Source organism: Jaculus jaculus, chromosome 5 (assembly GCF_020740685.1).
Source record: "Jaculus jaculus isolate mJacJac1 chromosome 5, mJacJac1.mat.Y.cur, whole genome shotgun sequence".
Classification (NCBI taxonomy): domain Eukaryota; kingdom Metazoa; phylum Chordata; class Mammalia; order Rodentia; family Dipodidae; genus Jaculus; species Jaculus jaculus.
The window spans coordinates 66,500,183-66,519,658 of record NC_059106.1 but is presented as its reverse complement, the minus strand read 5'-3'; the positions used below and the strand labels follow the sequence as shown (position 1 = coordinate 66,519,658).

At 45.1% G+C, this 19,476-nt stretch overlaps 1 protein-coding gene and 1 non-coding gene across 2 annotated transcripts in view; both read right to left on the bottom strand.

Annotated features, from left to right (window-relative positions):
• Inpp5b (inositol polyphosphate-5-phosphatase B) overlaps positions 1-19,476 on the bottom strand; it is an 84,035-nt gene that overhangs the window by 1,058 nt on the left and 63,501 nt on the right. Inside the window, 8 exon segments of the mRNA XM_045150230.1 lie at positions 858-969; positions 4,596-4,723; positions 5,461-5,545; positions 7,297-7,410; positions 11,291-11,526; positions 14,033-14,195; positions 15,263-15,373; positions 17,598-17,733. Of these exon segments, the coding sequence (XP_045006165.1) occupies positions 858-969; positions 4,596-4,723; positions 5,461-5,545; positions 7,297-7,410; positions 11,291-11,526; positions 14,033-14,195; positions 15,263-15,373; positions 17,598-17,733 (1,085 nt within the window).
• LOC123461230 lies at positions 14,916-15,021 on the bottom strand. Its single transcript, XR_006637524.1, has one exon. It is a non-coding gene; the product is annotated as a U6 spliceosomal RNA (small nuclear RNA).

Genomic DNA, 19,476 nt, shown 5'->3' with positions numbered 1-19,476 from the left:
ATAAATTCAAGGCCATCCTGAGACTACATAGTTAATTCCAGATCAGCCTGGACCAGAGTGAGACACTACCTCAAAAAACCAAAAAATAAATTAATTAAATAATAAAAAAAATAACACAATTTTTTGTTGTTGTTTTGAAGTACTGGGGATTAAACAGGGCCTTGCACATAATAAGCAAATGTTCTACCACTGAGTCATACTCCAGTCCCAAACAATATATTTGAGTGTGAACTGTCCTTAGAGTGGGGCATATTGGCCCCATTAATCTAATCCTAACACTCAGGAGGCTAAGGCAGCAGAATCATGAGTCCAAGAATAATGTGGATTATGTAATCTGATGCAGCCTAGGCTACATCACTAGACCTTGACTCAAAACAAACAAAAATCACGGACTAGAGAGATGGCACAGCAGTTAAAAGTACTTCCTGTACAGGCATAAGGTGGCCACATGCACCTGTAACCCCAGGCCTGTGGGAGACCCTAGAACTGCCTGAGTTCAAGGAAAACAGTGACAAGCTCTGGGATCAGTTAGAGACTCTTGCTCATCAACAGCAGAAGAACACTGAAATAGGACACAAAATATTCTACTCCAGTCACCACAGGCAAGCACATAGGGCATCACATGGGCACATAAATGTACATGCACCACACATACCACATTACACACAGATGAGCAAAATAAGAAATCATGACTCAGACTTGAAATTTTTAGTTCTGAGGCACGGGTAGATTGTGGGGGAAAGGCAGACATTTTATTTCTGCTGTAACAGAAATAAAATTAACTTGAGACCCTCCTCAGCCTTCTTCTCGCAATTACTCTGCAGAGATGCTTTTCCACCAGACATGTGCCTACTTACCTAGAATATTTGCATCCAAATGATTCTTTGCTGAATTTTTTAGCAATTCTTGCAAAAACGCCATCAAGTAGTTGAAGACATTTTGGTGGCATGCGGGAAGAGTAGAAATGACCTGAAAGAGGGAAAAATGATATGTCTTTTTAAGTTATTTATTAGAGAGAGACAGAGAGAGAGAGAAGAGGGAGGGAGGAAGGGAAGGAAGGAACAGGCATGCCAGAGTCTCTAACTACTGTAAACGAACTCCAGACACATGCACCACCTTGTGCATCTGGCTTACATGGACCTGGAGAATCGAACCTGGGTCCTTAAGCTTCACAAGCAAGCACCTTAACTATTAAGCTATCTCTCCAACCCAAGATTTGTCTTTTTGACCAATTACTTGACAAGTTACCTTCTACGTACCAGGATCTGATCCTCAACTGGAAGACTATATACAGAAACTTTAGTCATTCACTGCTTTCTTCTAAGTATGGAACAAAAGGGAAGGCACAGGTTAAAAACTAAATGAAGGTAGAGGTCAGACTTCTAACTCCATGTTCTAGAATAACTCAGGAGAATGAAGAGACATAAAACTAAAACTTGTAGGGCTGGAGAGAGAGTTCAAGAGTTAAGGTACTGTTTTGCAAAGTCTAACTGCCTGGGTTCAATTCCCCAGCTCCCTCATAAGTCAGATGCATGGGGTGGCACATGCATTTGGAGTTTGTTTGCAGTGCCGGGAGGCCCCGTTCTCGTTCTCCTCCCTCACCTCCCGCTTTCCTTACAAATAAATAAATAAAAATATATTTTAAATATCTGGAAAAAAAAAACTAAGACTTGTAGAAGTAAAAACTAGGGTGTTGGGAGCAAGGAAAGGTAAGAGAAGGCAAATGGTAAGATAAGCAGACAAAATACATTATAAGAAGTCATTTTGGCAGGAACATAACTGTTTTAATAGGCTCCAAGCCTAGAAGAGTGACTCAGACTAGAATCTAATGAACAGCCAGCCTAACTGTGTATCACAGTCAGTTACAACGCTGGCACCAAGTAGGTTCCAGAATACATTTTGTTCTTATATTTATTTATTTATTTATTTATTTATTTATTTATTTATTTATTTGCAAGGAGAGAGAACACATGCTAGAGCCTCTTGTCACTGTAAATGAACTCCAGGTACATGCGCCACTTTGTGCAACCAGCATGGGCACTGGGGAATCAAACACAGGCTGTCAGGTTTTGCAAGAAAGTGACTTTAACTGCTGAACCATCTGTCCAGAGCCAGAAAACATTTTGGTTCAGTGTGTTTGAGCTAAGGCTTCTACAACCTGGATATTTTTAAATTATTATTTATTTATTTATTTGACAGAATGGGGAAGAGAGAGGTGGGGGAAGAGAAAGGGCCCGGGCCTCCAGCTACTGCAAACTCCAGACGCATGTGCCACCTTGTACATCCGGCTAAGGTGGGTTTTGAGGAATCAAACCTGGGTCCTTTGGCTTTGCAGGCAAACACCTTAACCACAAGCCATCTCTTTATCCCCTGGAATGTGTATTTTTGTGACTTGTTCTAGATTATTCTACCAATGCTTGTTACATAAGTGAAGTGAAGTACTGGGCTAAATCACATAAAGTCTTGAATTGCTTAAAGAAATCATCAATCTACATGCTGTGGCTCGAGCCTATAAAAATCCCAGTATCAGGAGCTGAGCTGATAACCTCCTCCATGTAGACCAGCTGACAGAAAGCTGGAAGAAGCCATTCTGCATGCAGTTCAATGGGAGAGAGAGAAATCACCAGTGAAGATATTCAACAGTGGAAACTGCAGCCTTATATCTGGCCAGCCAGGCCAAATGAGCCAACGGGTGCAATAGTACCCTCTAACTGAACTGGAGGCCCACTCCATGGGAGGAAATACATCCCTGATACTGAAAAGTTAAAACAGGGGTAGTCATGAGCCCTAGGGAGTGTAACATCTGCTGCTGTCTGGCTAAATGTATATACTATGCTTACCAAGCTACCCAGTAAGCACTTCTCTTAATGTTCATACCCTTATATTAATGCTACTCTCACTTTTGGTAGAGAACCTTCTTTTCAGATGGCAGTGACATTGGGATCACTCAAAAGGCATTATGGGGGCTGGAGAGATGGCTTAGCGGTTAAGCGCTTGCCTGTGAAGCCTAATGGTCCCGGTTCGAGGCTCAGTTCCCCAGGTCCCACGTTAGCCAGATGCACAAGGAGGCGCACGCGTCTGGAGTTCGTTTGCAGAGGCTGGAAGCCCTGGCGCGCCCATTCTCTCTCTCTCCCTCTATCTGTCTTTCTCTCTGTGTATGTCGCTCTCAAATAAATAAATAAATTTTAAAAAAAATTCTTTTAAAAAAAAAAAGGCATTATGGTGCTAGAAAGAAGTGACAGGAGTACTCAGCACTGCAATATCTCTATCACACCTTCCAAGGCTTAGGGTCTAGTGGCAGAAAGAATTTAAGAGCCAAAGGAAGGGTAGGACTCCTTACAACATGCTCCCCCAGACACAAAATGACCTGAATATCCATGACCTCACAGTGCCTGACATTACCTATACAAGACCATCATAATAGGAGGAAAAGATCATGACATAAAAATAAAAAAGAGACTGATTGAGAGGGGGAGGGGATATAATGGAGAATGGAGTTTCAAAGTGGAAAGTTGGGGGAAGGAGGGCATTACCATGAGATATTGTTTATAATCATGGAAGTTGTTAATAAAAAAAAATTTTGAAAAGGAAAAAAAAATCCCCGCATCAGAAGCTGAGGAAAAAGGATCTTAAGTTTGTGGGAAGCCAGGGTTACACAGAGTATGAGGCCACCTTGAACTACACAGAAAGACCCAATGTCAAAACACAGCAAAGGGCTAGAGAGATGGGCAGTGGTTAAGTGCTTGCCTGTGAAGCCTAAGGACCTCTGTTCGAGGGTCATTTCCCCAGGACCCACGTAAGCCAAATGCTCAAGGGGGCGCGTGCATCTGGAGTTCATTTGCAATGGCTGGAGGCCCTGGCGCATCCATTCTCTCTCTAAATACCTCTTTGTCTGTCTATTGCTCTCAAATAACTAAAAATAAAAATTTTGAAAAATGAGCAAAAAGAAAAGGGCTGGAGAGATGGCTTCGCAGTTAAGGCACTTGCCTGCAAAGCCAAAGGACCCAGGTTCGATTTCCTAGGACCCACATAAGCCAGATGCACAAGGTGGTACATGTATCTGAAGTTCATTTCCAGTGGCTAGAGGCCCTGATGTGCCCATTTTCTCTCTTTCTCTGCCTCTCTCTCTTTCAAATAAATAATTTTTTTTTAAAATGTTTAAAGAAAGAAAATAAAATCATTAACAGTGAATGAAGAGCTAAGTTTGGTTTTTGTCACCATGATGACAGCTTTTTGGTCTACGATCTTCTGTAGTGTGAGAAAAAAACAAGAAGAGGGACAGCCTGAAGACAAGACACTGAACAAAGGAAGCAGAATGAGAAGACAGAACAAGTGATCAACCAATGGGACTGGGCATGTAGGAAGTGGGGAGAGGGAGGAGTCCGAAATGACTCAGGTTTCAAGACTGAGTCACTGAAATTAAGGATGATGCTATTAAAAGAAAAGGGACGAGAGAGGAAGAACAGGTTTGCAAAGACATGGTGTTAAGTTTTCTAAGCCTCTGTACTTCAGGGACTGTGCCTACTTTGTTCTGCAGGCCCCGTGTGCCTGGGACTGGCCACATGTATATGCTCATGCTCATTGCTGCCCCTCACCTGCTTGCTTGCTGTGTAATTGCCAGAGCACTCCAAACACCTATGGTAGGCATTGTAACAGATGACAGGCTCTGGCAGACTCTCCAGGAAAAGGAGCAGGGCTTCGGCAACGGAATGGCTGCTGGCGGCTTTGGGACCACCATTAAGGAACAGGTGATGCTACTGCCCGTGGTTAGCAGAAGGTCCAAAGACAAGCACAGGACAGAAGTGCTGTCTGCTCAGGCAGGCTTTTTTTTTTTTTTTTTTTGAGGCAGGGTCCCACTCTAGCCCAGGCTGACCTGGAACTCACTCTGTAGTCCCAGGCTGGCCATGAACTCACAGCAATCCTACTTCTGTCTCCCAAGTGCTGGGATTAAAGGCATGCGCCACCACAGCCAGCTCTCTTCTCAGAGCTAGATGCTAGCTTGATATCTCCAAGACATCATAATGTTTGTCAGGTGAGCCAAGCCCTCCTGGGTACTTGCTATACTGATTGTTTAAAGTTGTGAAGTCTGGGCTGTGGAGATGGCTCAGCAGTTAAAGGCGCTTGCTTTCAAAGGCCTTCCAGCCTGCGTTCAATTCCCTAGTACCTACATAATGTCACATACACAAAATGGTGCCTGTGTCTGGAGTTCGCTTGCAATGGCAAAAAGCCACCATGTGCCCATGCTCTCTTGGTCTGTCTCTGTCTCTCTCTCTCTCTCTTTCTCTCTCTCTCTTGAAAATAAATAAAAATACTTTTCTTTAAGTTGCAAAGTCTTCTCTATGCAAATTTTAAGAAAATCGTATAAGCTGGGAATACAAGATCAAGATTCTGAGCTTTGAAATATTCTTTTTCACTTCTCTCATATTCTCACATGCACACACTCAAATTTATGAAGGATACAGAGTTCATCAATCATTCCAGTGTCCAGACATTTCCTGATATGCTCAAATTCCAACCGCAGGCCTGGCTGCTGAAACAGATCTTCCTGCAAGAGGGAAGAAGTCACAAAACAATTATTTTCTCAGAAAATTGGCAGTGGTTTCTAAGCTACCAATATCACCTGGGTCCAAAAAGCAGCAGTGTAGTGAAACCTCTGAATCAGCCTAGAGGAAAATGTGATTTAAGCTGATGTGAGTAATTCGTCCTGCAGGCCCTCCCAGTCTAGGTGTCACAATAGGTCATTAGGCATCCCTTATAAAACCACAGAAGCCAGGCATGGTGGCACATGCCTTTAACCTCAGCACTTAGAAGGCAGAAATAGAAGGACTGCTGTGAGTTCAAGGCCAGCCTGGGACTACACAGTGAGTTCCAAGTTTAGCCTGGGCTAGAGTGAGACCCTACCTCAAAAACAAACAAACAAAAACCTAGCACAAGGCCAGGACTGGGGATTCTCACTTTGAATCTAATCCCAGTGTTTCTAGAGATAGGAGGATCTTAGGGAGGTCAAAGCCCATCTGAGCTACAGTGAGTCCCTGCCTCAAAAGCAAACAAAAAAGAACAACCTTAGAATATCCTAAGAATGTATGCTGCTGGGTTGGGAAACTAGCTCAGCAAATAGCACTTTGCCTGAAAGGTATGAAGCCCAATTTCTGCTTTTTTTTTTTTTTAAATTTTTATTTGAGAGAAAGAAAGAGGCAGACAGAGAGAGAGAGAGAAAGAGTGCGTGCACCAGGGACTCCAGCCCCTACAAACAAACTCCAGATGCATGCGCCACCTTGTGCATCTGGCTCTCGTGGGTCCTGGGGAATCAAGCCTGGGTCCTTTGGCTTTGCAGGCAAGCACCTTAACTGCTAAGCCATCCCTCCAGCCCGAGGCCCAATGTTTGATTTCCAGTACTAAAAAAAGTAATTTTTAGGGGCTGGAGAGATGGCTTAGTGGTTAAGTGCTTGCCTGTGAAGCCTAAGGACTCCGGTTCGAGGCTTGATTCTCCAGGACCCACATAAGCCAGATGAACAATGTGACACATACATCTGGAGTTCGTTTGCAGGGGCTGGAAGCCCCGGCGTGCCCATTCTCTCCCTCTCCACCCCCCCCCTCTCTCTCTGCCTCTTTCTCTCTCTGTCGCTCTCAAAGAAAGAAATCAAAATAAAGAAATTTTAAAAATAATTTTTAGAGTAAGATAGAGAACATATGTTTGTGGAATTATACTTGGAACTTGTATATATCCATGAAACCTACAGAAGGGTCAAACTGGGGGCTTGAGAGATGGCTTAGGGGTTAAGCGCTTGCCTGTGAAGCCTAAGGATCCTAGTTTGAGGCTCTATTCCCCAGTACCCACATAAGCCAGATACACACGTTGGCACATACATCTAGAGTTAGCAGTGGCTGGAGGTCCTAATGCACCCATATATTCTCATTCTCTCTCTCTCTCTCTGTCACTCTCAAATAAATCATTTTAAAAAAAAAATGACTCCTAAAGCTTCCCCAAATCATTCTAGAAATCAGGCCTTCAGATGCATGGCCTAGGAGTTCCATCTGTTCCTCTATCTCTGTTGGGATTATCAATGAGCTAGCCCTTCCCATTCCAGAAGCTGGGGACAGCTCTCAGGACGCCTGGGAAGGAAACTCAGTGCTGGGAATGCTGCTTGCCCAGGGGTAATCAAGATCAAGTGCTGCTTGTTAGACCAAAGTCTCAGAGTCTCACCGCCTGGGGAAAGAACCAGGTTCTTGAGGACAAAAGCTTTCCATGCATAAAGGCAGGCGGCCTCAATCAGGCCAGACTGCTTTTAACCCTACCTGCTGGATAGCATTCCGGTACAGATAGTCAACCATCATCCAAAGCTCTTTGGGGATTTCCTGGGGGCTTTCCAGATGGCTCACATCATATTCATTCTGCAGTGGCATCAAGGTCTGAAAAACAAGATCGTGAGAAGGTGGCTTCAGGAGAATGCATGATATGGGGACAGCAAACCCAGGGAAGGGAAGCATTTCGCAGCTACTACCCCAACACTTCAGAGATAAAGATGAGATTCAGGGCTGGAGAGATGGCTTAGTGGTTAAGGTGCTTGCCTGCAAAGCCAAAGGATTCAGGTTTGAGTCGCCAGGACCCACATAAACCAGATGCACAAGGTAGTGTATGCATCTAGAGTGAGTTTGCAGCAGCTGGAGACCATAGCACACCCATTCATCCACCTGCCCTCAGATAAATAAATACAATATTTAGAGAAAAGATTAGAAAAAAAGATGAGATTCAGTGGTACAACAGATGAACAAAAGGTTGTTTCTGAGGATGGGGAGAGAGAGTCGTGCCAAGCAGTTGCACTGGATGAGGTTAAAAAAAATGCCCCATCTTCTCATTTCTCCACTGTTCCACGGCTAGACCAGAGAATTGTGTCTAGTACGGAAAGCCCACACATTTGGGGGTCCAAAATTCTGAATGCAAGGTCCAGATCAACTATAAATTCACCATGTGACCTGTGATGAATCACCCTCTTTTTTTTTTTTTTTTTTTCAAGGTAGGGTCTCACTCTAGCCCAGGCTGACCTGGAATTCACTAAGGAGTCTCAGGGTGGCCTCGAACTCACGGCGATCCTCCTACCTCTGCCTCCTGAGTGCTGGGATTAAAGGCATGTGCCACCACACCCAGCGAATCACCCTCTTTGACAGGGCATTTTTATTTGTTTGTTTGTTTGAGATAGGGTCTCACTCTAGCCCAGGCTGACCTAGAAGTCACTCATTTAGTAGTCCCAGGCTGATCTCTAAGGAACTAAGGGCAGTCCCATATCTCTGCCAACCACATGCTGGGATTAAAGGCATATGCCACCATGCCTAGCTTTCTTTCTTTCTTTCTTTTTTTTTTTTGAGGTAGGGTCTCACTCTAGTTCAGGCTGACCTGGAATTCACTATGTAGTCTCAGGGTGGCCTTGAACTCATGGCAATCCTCCTACCTCTGCCTCCCAAGTGCTGGGATTAAAGGCGTGTGCACTATCTTTTTTTAATTTTAATTTTAATTTTTATTTTATGGGGAGTGGGAGGCAGCAAGAGAAAGAACTGGCGCACCAGGACCTCAGCCACTGAAATTGAACTCCAGATGCTTGTGCCACCTAATGTGCATGTGTGACCTTGTTCTTGCCTCACCTATATGCATCTGGCTTACATGGGATATGAAGAGCTGAACGTGGGTCCTTAGGCTTCGCAAGCAAGTGCCTTAACCACTAAGCCATCTCTCTAGACCTCTGGATATCTTCATTTTTTAGCACTCGTGTGTACATTAGGTATAGTGTTTTTGTGTGGGTACAGTTGTATGCATATGTGTGTGCAGAGATGTGTACCCTGTGCACACATGTGTGGAGGAAAGGAAAATGTTGTGTCTGCCACTGGCTCTTTCACATTGTATCCTTTTTTTAATGTAATCAAATCTATTCTTTACTTATTTTTTTATTATCATCATCATTATTTGGTTTTTCAAGGTAGGGTCTCGCTCTAGTCCAGACTGACCTGAAATTCACTATGTAGTCTCAGGGTGACCTTGAACTCACAGTGATCCTCCTGAGTGCTGGGATTAAAGGCACGTGCCACTATACCCAGCCATTCTTTATATTTCTTTTTTGGGGAGGGGGAGAGAGAGCGAAAACGGGTGCACCAGGGCCTTCAGCTACTGCAAACAAACTCCAAGTGCATGTGCCACCTTGTGCTTCTGGCTTACTTGGGTCCTGGGGAATCAAACCTGGGTTCTCTGGCTTTGCAGGCATGCCTCTGGAGTTTGTGTGCAGTGGCAAGAGGCTCTGTTGTGCCCATTCTCTCTTCTCTCTGCTTGCAAATAAATATTTTTTTAAAAAGAAAAAAAATAAATAAAAATATTTTTAAAAATAAACTATGAAAAGGGTCGGGGAGATTGCTCAGTGGTTAAAGATGCTTGCTTGCAAAGCATGCTGGCCTAGAGTTCCATTCCCCCCTATGCAATAGAGCCATTTGCACAAAGTGGTACATGGATCTAGAGTTCATTAGTGGTGGTAAGAAGCCCTATTGTATCCATACTCACTTTCTCTTTCTCTCTAATAAATAATTTTTGTGGTGGGGGGACTTTGATGTAGGGCCTTGCTCTAGCCCAGGCTGACTTGGAATGCACTATGTAGTCCCAGAGTGGCCTCAAACTCAAGGCAACCCTACCTCAGCCTCCTGAGTGCTGGGATTAAAAGAATGTGCCACCATGCCTTGCTAATAAATATTTTTTAAAACTGTTCGCTGGGCCAGGCGTGGTGGCGCACGCCTTTAATCCCAGCACTTGGGAGACAGAGGTAGGAGGATCACTATGAGTTCAAGGCCACCCTGAGACTACATAGTGCATTCCAGGTCAGCCTGAGCTAGAGTAAAACCCTCCCTCAAAAAGAACAAACAAACAAACTATAATAAACAAATTTCTATTGTTTGTAAGCCTATGTCTGTAAGTCTACGGCATCCTGTTATGGTAGTATGAACAAGCTAAGACATGAACTGGGTGTGAAAGGCTGAAAAAAATGGCCATATTTGGCAACTTTCCCCAGCAAGAGATAGAGTCTTTCTCCAGCCCTGGAACCGGGACTGGCTGCACAACTTGTGCTCAGCCACACAATTTGGTAGGTGTGGTAGTGTGTATTTTGTATCCAATGCCACAGAAGGCCTTAGCTTCTGCCCTCATGACCTTGCCCCTACTTGTAGAAGCCTGAGCTCACCTCCTGAAAGCTGGGAGCTCTTATGCAGAGAAAGGTCCAGAGAACAGCCAACACTGAGACGTGTAAGGGAGGTCACTTGGGACTCTCTGGCCATCACAGCTGCCCTGTGGTTACAGCAGCACAGGTGATCTTAGACAAGACCAACAGGGAGACCACCAGTCAGGAGAAATGCTCAGTGTCATTTTTTTTTTAATTTTATTTATTTATTTGAGAGCGACAGACACAGAGAGAAAGACAGACAGAGGGAGAGAGAGAGAATGGGCGCTCCAGGGCCTCCAGCCTCTGCAAACGAACTCCAGACGCGTGCGCCCCCTTGTGCATCTGGCTAACGTGGGACCTGGGGATCCGAGCCTCGAACCAGGGTCCTTAGGCTTCACAGGCAAGCACTCAACCGCTAAGCCATCTCTCTAGCCCCTCAGTGTCATTTTAATTTGAGGATAGCTTATTGCACTGACAAGCTAAGCAAGTTCTAAGAGGCTAGGTAGCGAAAGCAGTTTTAGGAAAATCACACTGGGGCTGGTGAGGTGCCTCAATGGATAAAACACTTACCATGCATGAGTGAGTACCAGAATCCAGAGCCCCAGAACCCACATAAATGCCAGGTGGATGTGGCGGCCCACCTGCAACCCCAGTGCTCAGGAGGCAGAGCAGGAAATCCTCAAGGCAAACTGGCTAACTAGGCTAGCCAAATTGGTGAGCTCTGGGTTCAAGTGAGAGAGTCTCTCAGTAAGTAAAGTGGAAAGCGATCAAAGAAGGTACCGCACATCATCCTCTGGCCTTCAAGCATACTGGTAAAGACATACGAACACATGCATGCACACTACACGTGTGACCAAAAAAAAGGAAAGAAATACAATCTTTTTTTTTTTGTTTTTCAAGGTAGGGTCTCACTCTAGCCCAGGCTGACCTGGAATTCACTATGTAGTCTCAGGGTGGCTCAAACTCTCGGCGATCCTCCTACCTCTGCCTCCTGAGTGCTGGGATTAAAGGCGTGCACCACCATGCCTGGCAGAAATACGATCTTTAAACCACTGGGCTGTTGCACAGTATTAGAGGTTTCCTCGCATCATGTTACTTACCAGCTCACTAACAGCTTCAAGTGGAAGGTCCAAGATCGGCTCCCTCATGAAGCACAATGTATGAATGGGAGACCCGAAGCAACTGGGCAGGTAGTTCCCAGACACAGACAAAAAGTAATCCTTTCCTCTGTCCAAGTGCAAGACCAGAATGTCCTCAATTTTGTCTTCACCAGAGTTGAGCTTTGTGGCTGTAGTTTTATTTACAAAGAGCTCCAGTTCAATCTCAGTGTCAGAATCTAAGGAAAACAACAATAATGTTGGCTGAGCCTACACAGTGAATTCTAGGCCAGACTGGGCTAGAGTGAGACCCTACCGTGAAAAAAAAAAAAAAAAAAGCTAACAAGAATAATATTGGCTGAGAAGCAGACAAAAGAGGAATAGAAGACAGGTGGGAAGCCAGGATTAGATGGTAAGACTCTATTGCTGAAGACTTCACATACTTGGGCTGCAAGGTCACTGAGAAATATTGCTGGAGCTGAGCTGAAGACCTCCTCCATGTAGACCAGCTGACAGAAAGCTAGAAAAAGCTATGCTACATGCAGCTCCATGGGGGAGAGAGAGAAGTCATCAGTGGAGATCAACAACAGCGGACACTGCAAGCCTTAAGTTTGGCCAGTCAGGCCAAATGAGCCAATGGGTACAATAATGGCATGTCTGTTATGAGGGAAACCAACTGCTCTCTAATTGGACTAGAGGCCCACTCCATAGGAGCAAATACATGCCTAACACTGAAAACCTATGATGGGGGAAGTCATGAACCCTAGGAGTGCAACATTTCCTGGTGACTGGCTAAATGCATAACTATGCTCACCGAACTGCCCAGTAAGCACTTCTCTTAATGTTCATACCCATATATTAATGCTACTCTCACTTTTGGTTAGAGAAGCTTCTCTTTTCAGATGGCAGTGACTACTGGGGTGACTCAGAAGGCACCACAGTGCTGAGAAGAAGTAACAGAGGAGTGCTCAGCACTGAAATAACTATCATGCCTCCCAAGGCTCAGGGTTCACTGCAGAAAAGGTGGCAGAATGAATCTAAGAGCCAAAGGAAGGGCAGGACTCCTTACAATGCACTCTTCCAGACACAAGTATATATGTGCTTAGCAGTGAGGAAACAAGCAGTTTATATTCAACCCAGGACCATGGAGACAGCAAATAAAAACTTTCCTGCTGGGCATGGTGGCACATGCCTTTAATCCCAGCACTTGGGAGGCAGAGATAGGAGGACTGCCATGAGTTCAAGGCCACCCTGAGACCACATAGTGAATTCCAGGTCAGCCTAGACTACAATGAGACTCTACCTCGGGGGGGGAGGGGAGAGAGGGAACTTCCAAATGTAGGGCTGGAGAGATGGCTAAGTGGTTAAGGAGCTTGCCTGTGAAGCCTACAGAAAAATGCAAAAACAAATTCAGGTAGTAAGTAGTATAGCTCAGGCTAGGAGAATCCATCCAATAAGAAGGCCTAAGTCGGGCTAGAGAGATGGCTTAGTGGTTAAGCGCTTGCCTGTGAAGCCTACAGACCCTGGTTCGAGGCTCAGTTCCCCAGGTCCCACGTTAGCCAGATGCACAAGGGGGCGCACGCATCTGGAGTTCGTTTGCAGAGGCTGGAATCCCTGGCGCGCCCATTCTCTCTCTCTCCCTCTATCTGCCTTTCTTTCTGTGTCTGTTGCTCTCAAATAAATAAATAAATAATTTTAAAAAATAAAAATAAAAAGAAAGCCTAAGTCAAAGGACCTGCCCTGGGATACGTAGCTAAAAATACCCAAGCCAACTGGGTATAGTGGCGCATATTTTTAATCCCAGCACTCAGCAGGCTGAGGAAGAAGGATCACTGTGAGTTCAAAGCCAGCCTGGTCTATAATATGAGTTCCAGGTCAGCCTAGGCTAGAGTGATATGCAGCCTCAAATACAAGCCAGGCGTGGTGGCACACACCTTTAATCCCAGCACTGGGGAGGCAGAGGTAGGAGGATCGCCGTGAGTTCGAGGCCACCCTGAGACTACATAGTGAGTTCCAGGTCAGCATGGGCTATAGCAGGACTCTACCTTAACCCCCACCCAAAAAAAAAATAAATAAATAAAAAACCTTGAACCTGACCCAGTGGAAACAATGCACTTCTTAGCATGTGAACTTCCCACAAAACAGCCTTCATCCTTGTGCCCTTGTGCCACAGGCACTTCAGAGCACAGGGGGAAGTCAGGAGAAAGATGTGGACAGTAACATTCCAGGGCCTAGCCGGGAGTGGTGGCTCACACCTTTAATCCCAGTACTCGGGAGGCAGAGGTAGGAGGATTGCCGTGAGTTTGAGGCATCCCTGAGACTCCATAGTGAATTCCAGGTCAGCCTGGGCTAGAATGAGACCCTACCTCGAAAAAAAAAAAAAAAAAAAAAAAATTCCAAGGCCAGCTTTCTCCACAAGGGCGAAAACCTGGGAGCTGACTATAATGAGACAGAGGGTGAAAATGGACCCTGTGACAGCAACACCTGTTTCTCAATCATCTAACTTCTTCTCTTTCTGTGACCTTATGGGGCATACAAGTAAGTAAAAACACTGGGGAGTGAACACATTCCCCTCCTATTTTACATTCTATTTATGGATGGTTCAGCTATAGGACTTCGAAGAAGAAAAAACGTTTTAGGCAGAGAACAAAAGAGTCAAGCAGAAAGCTTATTTTAGGAAGATGAACAAAGACAAGGTAGACAATTCCCCAGATTAGAAGGCAGAGTCTAGAACGACGGTCTTACTTGGCAGGAGAAACCCTCGGCAGGGGTTGGCACTCAGCCACTGCTTACAGTAAGTCTCTTCGTCAGGCTTGCTGATGAACTCGAACTGACAGGCGACCTGTCCATTATGAATTGTAAAAGACTCTACTTGCAGCTGCATGTACTTCACATCCTTAAAACAGAACTGGGGACAAGCAAGAGGCTGGTTAAAACCAGTGTCCAAGAAGACAAAAAAAAAAACCAAAAAAACAACCAGTGTCCTCTCCTCAACCATCTGCCTCCCCATTCCAGCTGGGCAACCCTTGTCCCGGGAAGAAAATGAAGGGCCATTGCTTTGCCATGGTTCTGCTTTGGTATTTAGTTGTGAGGGTGCAGATGCCGTAAAAGATCAGCTATATGTGAAACCCAAAATCCCAGAAGCCAAGCTAATTTTTTTATATGAAAATTTTCTGAAGGAATCCAAGTTTATATTGTCTACACCCAAAAATGACTTGCAAAATCCCATTCTCAAATTCCATCCCTCAACATGATCACCCTTCCAAGTTGCTGGACACCCACAGCATGAAAAGTGCCTTCCTGCCAGGGGTGGTGGCACAAGCTTTTAATCCCAGCACTCGGGAGGCTGAGGAAGAAAGATTGCTGTGAGTTCGAGGCCACTCTGAGACTACATAGTGAATTCCAGGTCAGCCTGAACTAGAATGAGACCCTACCTTGAAAAACCTTCAGGGGGGAAAAAAAAAAAAAGAGCAATTTACTTTCTAGAAATAGATGATTTTCATGCTAACATTCTTTTTTTCTCCCCCTCTTTTTTAAAAAATATGGCCTGGCATGGTGGCACATGCCTTTAATCCCACCATTTGGGAAGCTAAGGTACAAGGGTTGCTGGGAGTTCAAGGCCAGTCTGGACTACATAGTGAATTCTAGGTCAACCTAGGTCAGCTTGTGCAGGGGCCATGCTAATCTTCCCTGCGTCGTTCCAGTTTTAGTATATGTGCTGCTGAAGTGAGCAATAATACTCTTATTTTAAAAAATTTATTTGCAGAGAGAGAGAGAGTATAGGTGCACCAGGGCCTCTTGTCACTGCAAATGAACTCCAGACCCATGCACTACTTTGTACATCTAGCTTTATCTGGGTACCGGGGAGGAATTGAACCTGGGCCACAGGCTTTGCAAGCAAGCACCTTTAGGTGCTGAACAATCTATTTGACCAGCCCCATGCTATATTCCTATATTCCTAAAATGCCTTCTTACCTCTCGTTTTGAGAGGGTCACAGAAGGAATGCTGGCATTTTCCATCTTGTCCAGGGAGCGAACAACTTCCTCCAGAGTCTTCCGGTAGAGCTCTTGGTTTATGACCTTCACCTGGAAGGAGACAGCAGAGAATGAGTGCAGAGGGTTCTACCCATTTCCTGTGCCTCAGTAGAGAAGGTGCTGGGGCACTGGGCAATAGAACTGTTGATACCAATTCCAGAAGTGAAAGCAAAGAACTTGGCTAATTAACAAAAAGCACAAGTAACAATAGGCTTAGAAGGAGTCCCCCAACAATGATAAAGTTATCTGCTTCCTGAGCAGCAGGAGGAAGACACTGGAGTGCAGCAGGGAGTGATGGCACACGCCTTTAATCCCAGCACTTAAGAGGGAGAGCTGGAGGATCTCTGTGAGTTCAAGGCCAGCCTGAGACTATATAGTGAATTCCCCGCCTGGGATACAGTGAGACCTTACCCTGAACAAAAAGAAAAAAAGAAGAAAGAAAGAAAAAAGAAAAAAAAAAAAAGATTGAAAACATCCATTATTAGCAAGAGTATGGAAAAACAAGGTAATACATGATTTATGCAAGAAGTGTAAATGGTGGTGCTGGAGAGAGGGCTCAGTGGTTTAAGAACTTGCTTATAAAGCCTGCCAACACACACACATACATACACACACACAGGCAAATAAATTTAGATATATACATATATATTTTCTTTGCCGGTATTTCAAGGTAAGGTCTCACTCTAGCCCAGGCTAACCTGGAATTCACTATGTAGTCTCAAGGTGGCCTCAAACTCATGGAGATCCTTCTACCTCTGCCTCCTGAGTGCTGGGATTAAAGGCATGTGCCACCATGCCTGGAACAAATTAATATTTTTTTAAGAAGTGTATAAATGGGGTGTGATGGTGAATACCTTTAATCCCAGCACTCAGGAAGCTGAGGTAGGAGGATGGCTGTGAGGCCAGCCTGGAATTACAGAGTCAGCCTTCAGGTCAGTCTGGATTAGAATGAGACCCTGTCTCACAAAAGCAAAAAAAAAAAAAAAAAACCAGGCCAGGTGTGATAGGAGGATTGCCACCCTGAGACTACATAATGAATTTCCTACCTTGAAAAATAAACCACACACACACACACAATAATAATAATAGGCCAGGCATGGTGGGGAACACCTTCAATCCTGGCCCTCAGGATACTGAGGTAGAAGGGTTGCCATGAGTCTGAGGCCACCCTGAGACTACATAGTGAATTCCATAAGTAAGTAAATAAGCAAATAAATAAGGTGGAAGGAAAGGACCAACACGCCAAAGCTGTCCTTTGGCCATCACATGCACATAGTGGTGGCATGTGCATGACTCCCATATACAAATAACAGTGAGGGAAGGTCCATCTGTCCTGTCATGAAAATATTTCCCAAAGTATTTTCAGGTGGGGAGGGGAATATTCTCAAAAGAACGTGTATAAACTCTTAAAAAAGGAAAAAAAATATTCTGTATGTTATGTACAGAATACTGACACACTGGTCTATAAATGCATAAATTCCAAAAATCAAAAGGAACTTTCATGTATATGGAAATATACTGACATACAGTGAAACAGTTCTTTTTAATTTATTCATTTATTTGAGAGAGAGGCAGATACAGAGAGAGAATGGACAAATCAGTGCCTCCAGCCACTGCAAATGTACTCCAGATGCATGTACCACCTTGTGTATCTGGCCTTACGTAAGTACTGGGAATAGACCCGGGTCCTTAGGCTTCACAGGCAAGTGCCTTAACTGCTGAGCTATCTCTCCAGCCCCCAACAGTTCTTGTTTGTTTGTGAAGTCAGATGTCACTGCAGCCCAGGCTAAAGTGGAACTCTCCCTGCAGTTCCAGAATGGCCTAACAGCAATTCTGCTACCTCTGCCTCCCCAGTGCTGAGACCACTCCCAGCTTTTTTTTTTTTTTTTAATTTTTCTTTAGAGAGAGGGCGAGAAAGAGAGACTGGGCACACCAGAGCCTTACAGATGCTATGAATGAACTCCAGACGCATGTACCCCCTTGTGCACATGTGTGACGTTGCATGCTTGCATCTGTGCATCTGGCTATGTGGGACCTAGAGATTTGAACATGTGTTCTTAGGCTTCGCAGACAAGTGTCTTAAACACTATGCCATCTCTCCAGCTCCCCGGAGCCCCCCCACCACCACACTTAATTCTTAATTAATGTTACACTTAAATTTCCAAAGGAACCTCATCCTATGAAAGGATAAGAGATCAGAAAGACAGAAGGTGCTCCTGGTATGAAGAACAATTTCCCATGAAGTGACTGCAGCAGGTGCCAGCTGCCCACCTACCCCAATATCAAACACCGAGCTGACAGGCTTGTGGTCGCTGGTCTTCAGGACCATGTGGCTCTGGTAACTCAGCTGAGTGATGTTCTTTCCTTTCCAGAGGACTCGGTCACACCAGGCAGGAGCACGACACTTCTCACTGAAATGCAAAGTCCATGCTCGGATGCTCATACAACAGACAGGGCCCACTGCTCAGTGAGTGCCATGGCTCTGGCAGGGACCAGGGCAGGCAGAACCTTCATGCCCATGCAGCTCAGAGATCTAGGACAGCAGATGCGATTAGGCCCACCGAGGAAGAACATTTGTCCTGTGAGTATCATCCAAGGCATGTATGAAAGCTTCAAGAGATACCACAGTTCAAACCCATCCTCTGCCCTTTATCCTGTGAAGATGAAGACAGAGTGAAAGGCAATAGAAGAATAAGCACTCTATCGTCCTTAAAAGGAGGTGGTTAAGGGAACAGGCTCTGAATTTCTATTGCCTGGGTTCAGATCCTGCCGCTTCAGAGGCAATTTTTCCATGTCTCAATTTCTAATCTTATCAAAGGAGGACAATAAATCATACCTACCTCAACAGAATGCTGAGGTATAAAATAAAATGTACGGATAGTGTATACCTCACAAGTATGTAACAACCAGTTAAAAGCTTCATTGGAGTCCAGGCATGGTGGCACATGCCTTTAATCCCAGCACTCAAGAGGCAGAGGTAAGAGGATCGCCAAGAGTTTAAGGCCATCCTGAAACTACATAATGAACTCCAGGTCAGCCTGAGCTGGAGTAAGACCCTACCTGGGGGGGGGGGGCTGGGGGGAGACTCCATTAGGGCCATGTATGGTGGTGTATGCCTCTAATCTCCACACTCAGGAGGCTAAGATAGAAGCATCATGAGTTCAAAGAGAGCCTGGGGCTAAAGAGTGAGTTCCAGGACAGCCTGGACTACAGTGAAACCCCACGATGATAAACAAGTAAATAAAAGCTTCATTGGAATTATCTCGTTACCCTAGCAAAGCTGAAAAGTCAGCATGAAGCACTATGATGAAAGAAGACCTAAGGCAGTCAGAGAGAAAATAATGGGGGTCCAGTTGGGCGGCATTTGGGAGGCTGAGGAAGAAGGATCACTCTGAGTCTGAGGCTAGCCTGGAGCTTCAGAGTGAGTTCAAGGTCAGCCTGGGCTAGAATGAAACCATGCCTCAACAAGGGGGTAGAGAGATGACACAGAAGTTAAGGTGCTTGCCTGAAAAACCTAAGGACCCAAGTTCAATTCCCCAGTACCAACAGGAGTCCATCTATAGTGACTAGTGGGCCTGGTGTACCCATCCTCTCCCTCCCTTCCTCCCTCTCTCCCCTCCCCCATCTATCTATCTGCCTCTTTTTTTTTTTAATTTTTTTTTAATTTATTTATTTGAGAGTGACAGAAACAGAGAGAAAGACAGAGGGAGAGAGAGAGAGAGAATGGGCGCGCCAGCCCGATATCTGCCTCTTTCTCTCAAATAAATAAATAAAATTTTTAAAAATTGTTGGAGGCTGGAGATGACTTAGTAGTTAAGGCACTTGCCTGTGCAGCCAAAGGACTCAGGCTAGATTCCCCAGGACTCACATAAATAAGCCAGATGCACAAGGTGGTGTATGCATGTGGAGTTTGCAGTGGCTGAAAGTCCTGGTGCACCAGTTCTCCCTCCCTCCTTCTCTCCTTCCCTCCTTCCCCCCTCCCTCCCCTCTTTCTCTCCTTCCCTCCCTTTATCTCTCTCTCAATAAAATAAAAATAAACTGTTGGGGGCTGGAGAGATGGCTTAGCGGTTAAGCGCTTGCCTGTGAAGCCTAAGGACCCTGGTTCGAGGCTCGGTTCCCCAGGTCCCACGTTAGCCAGATGCACAAGGGGCGCA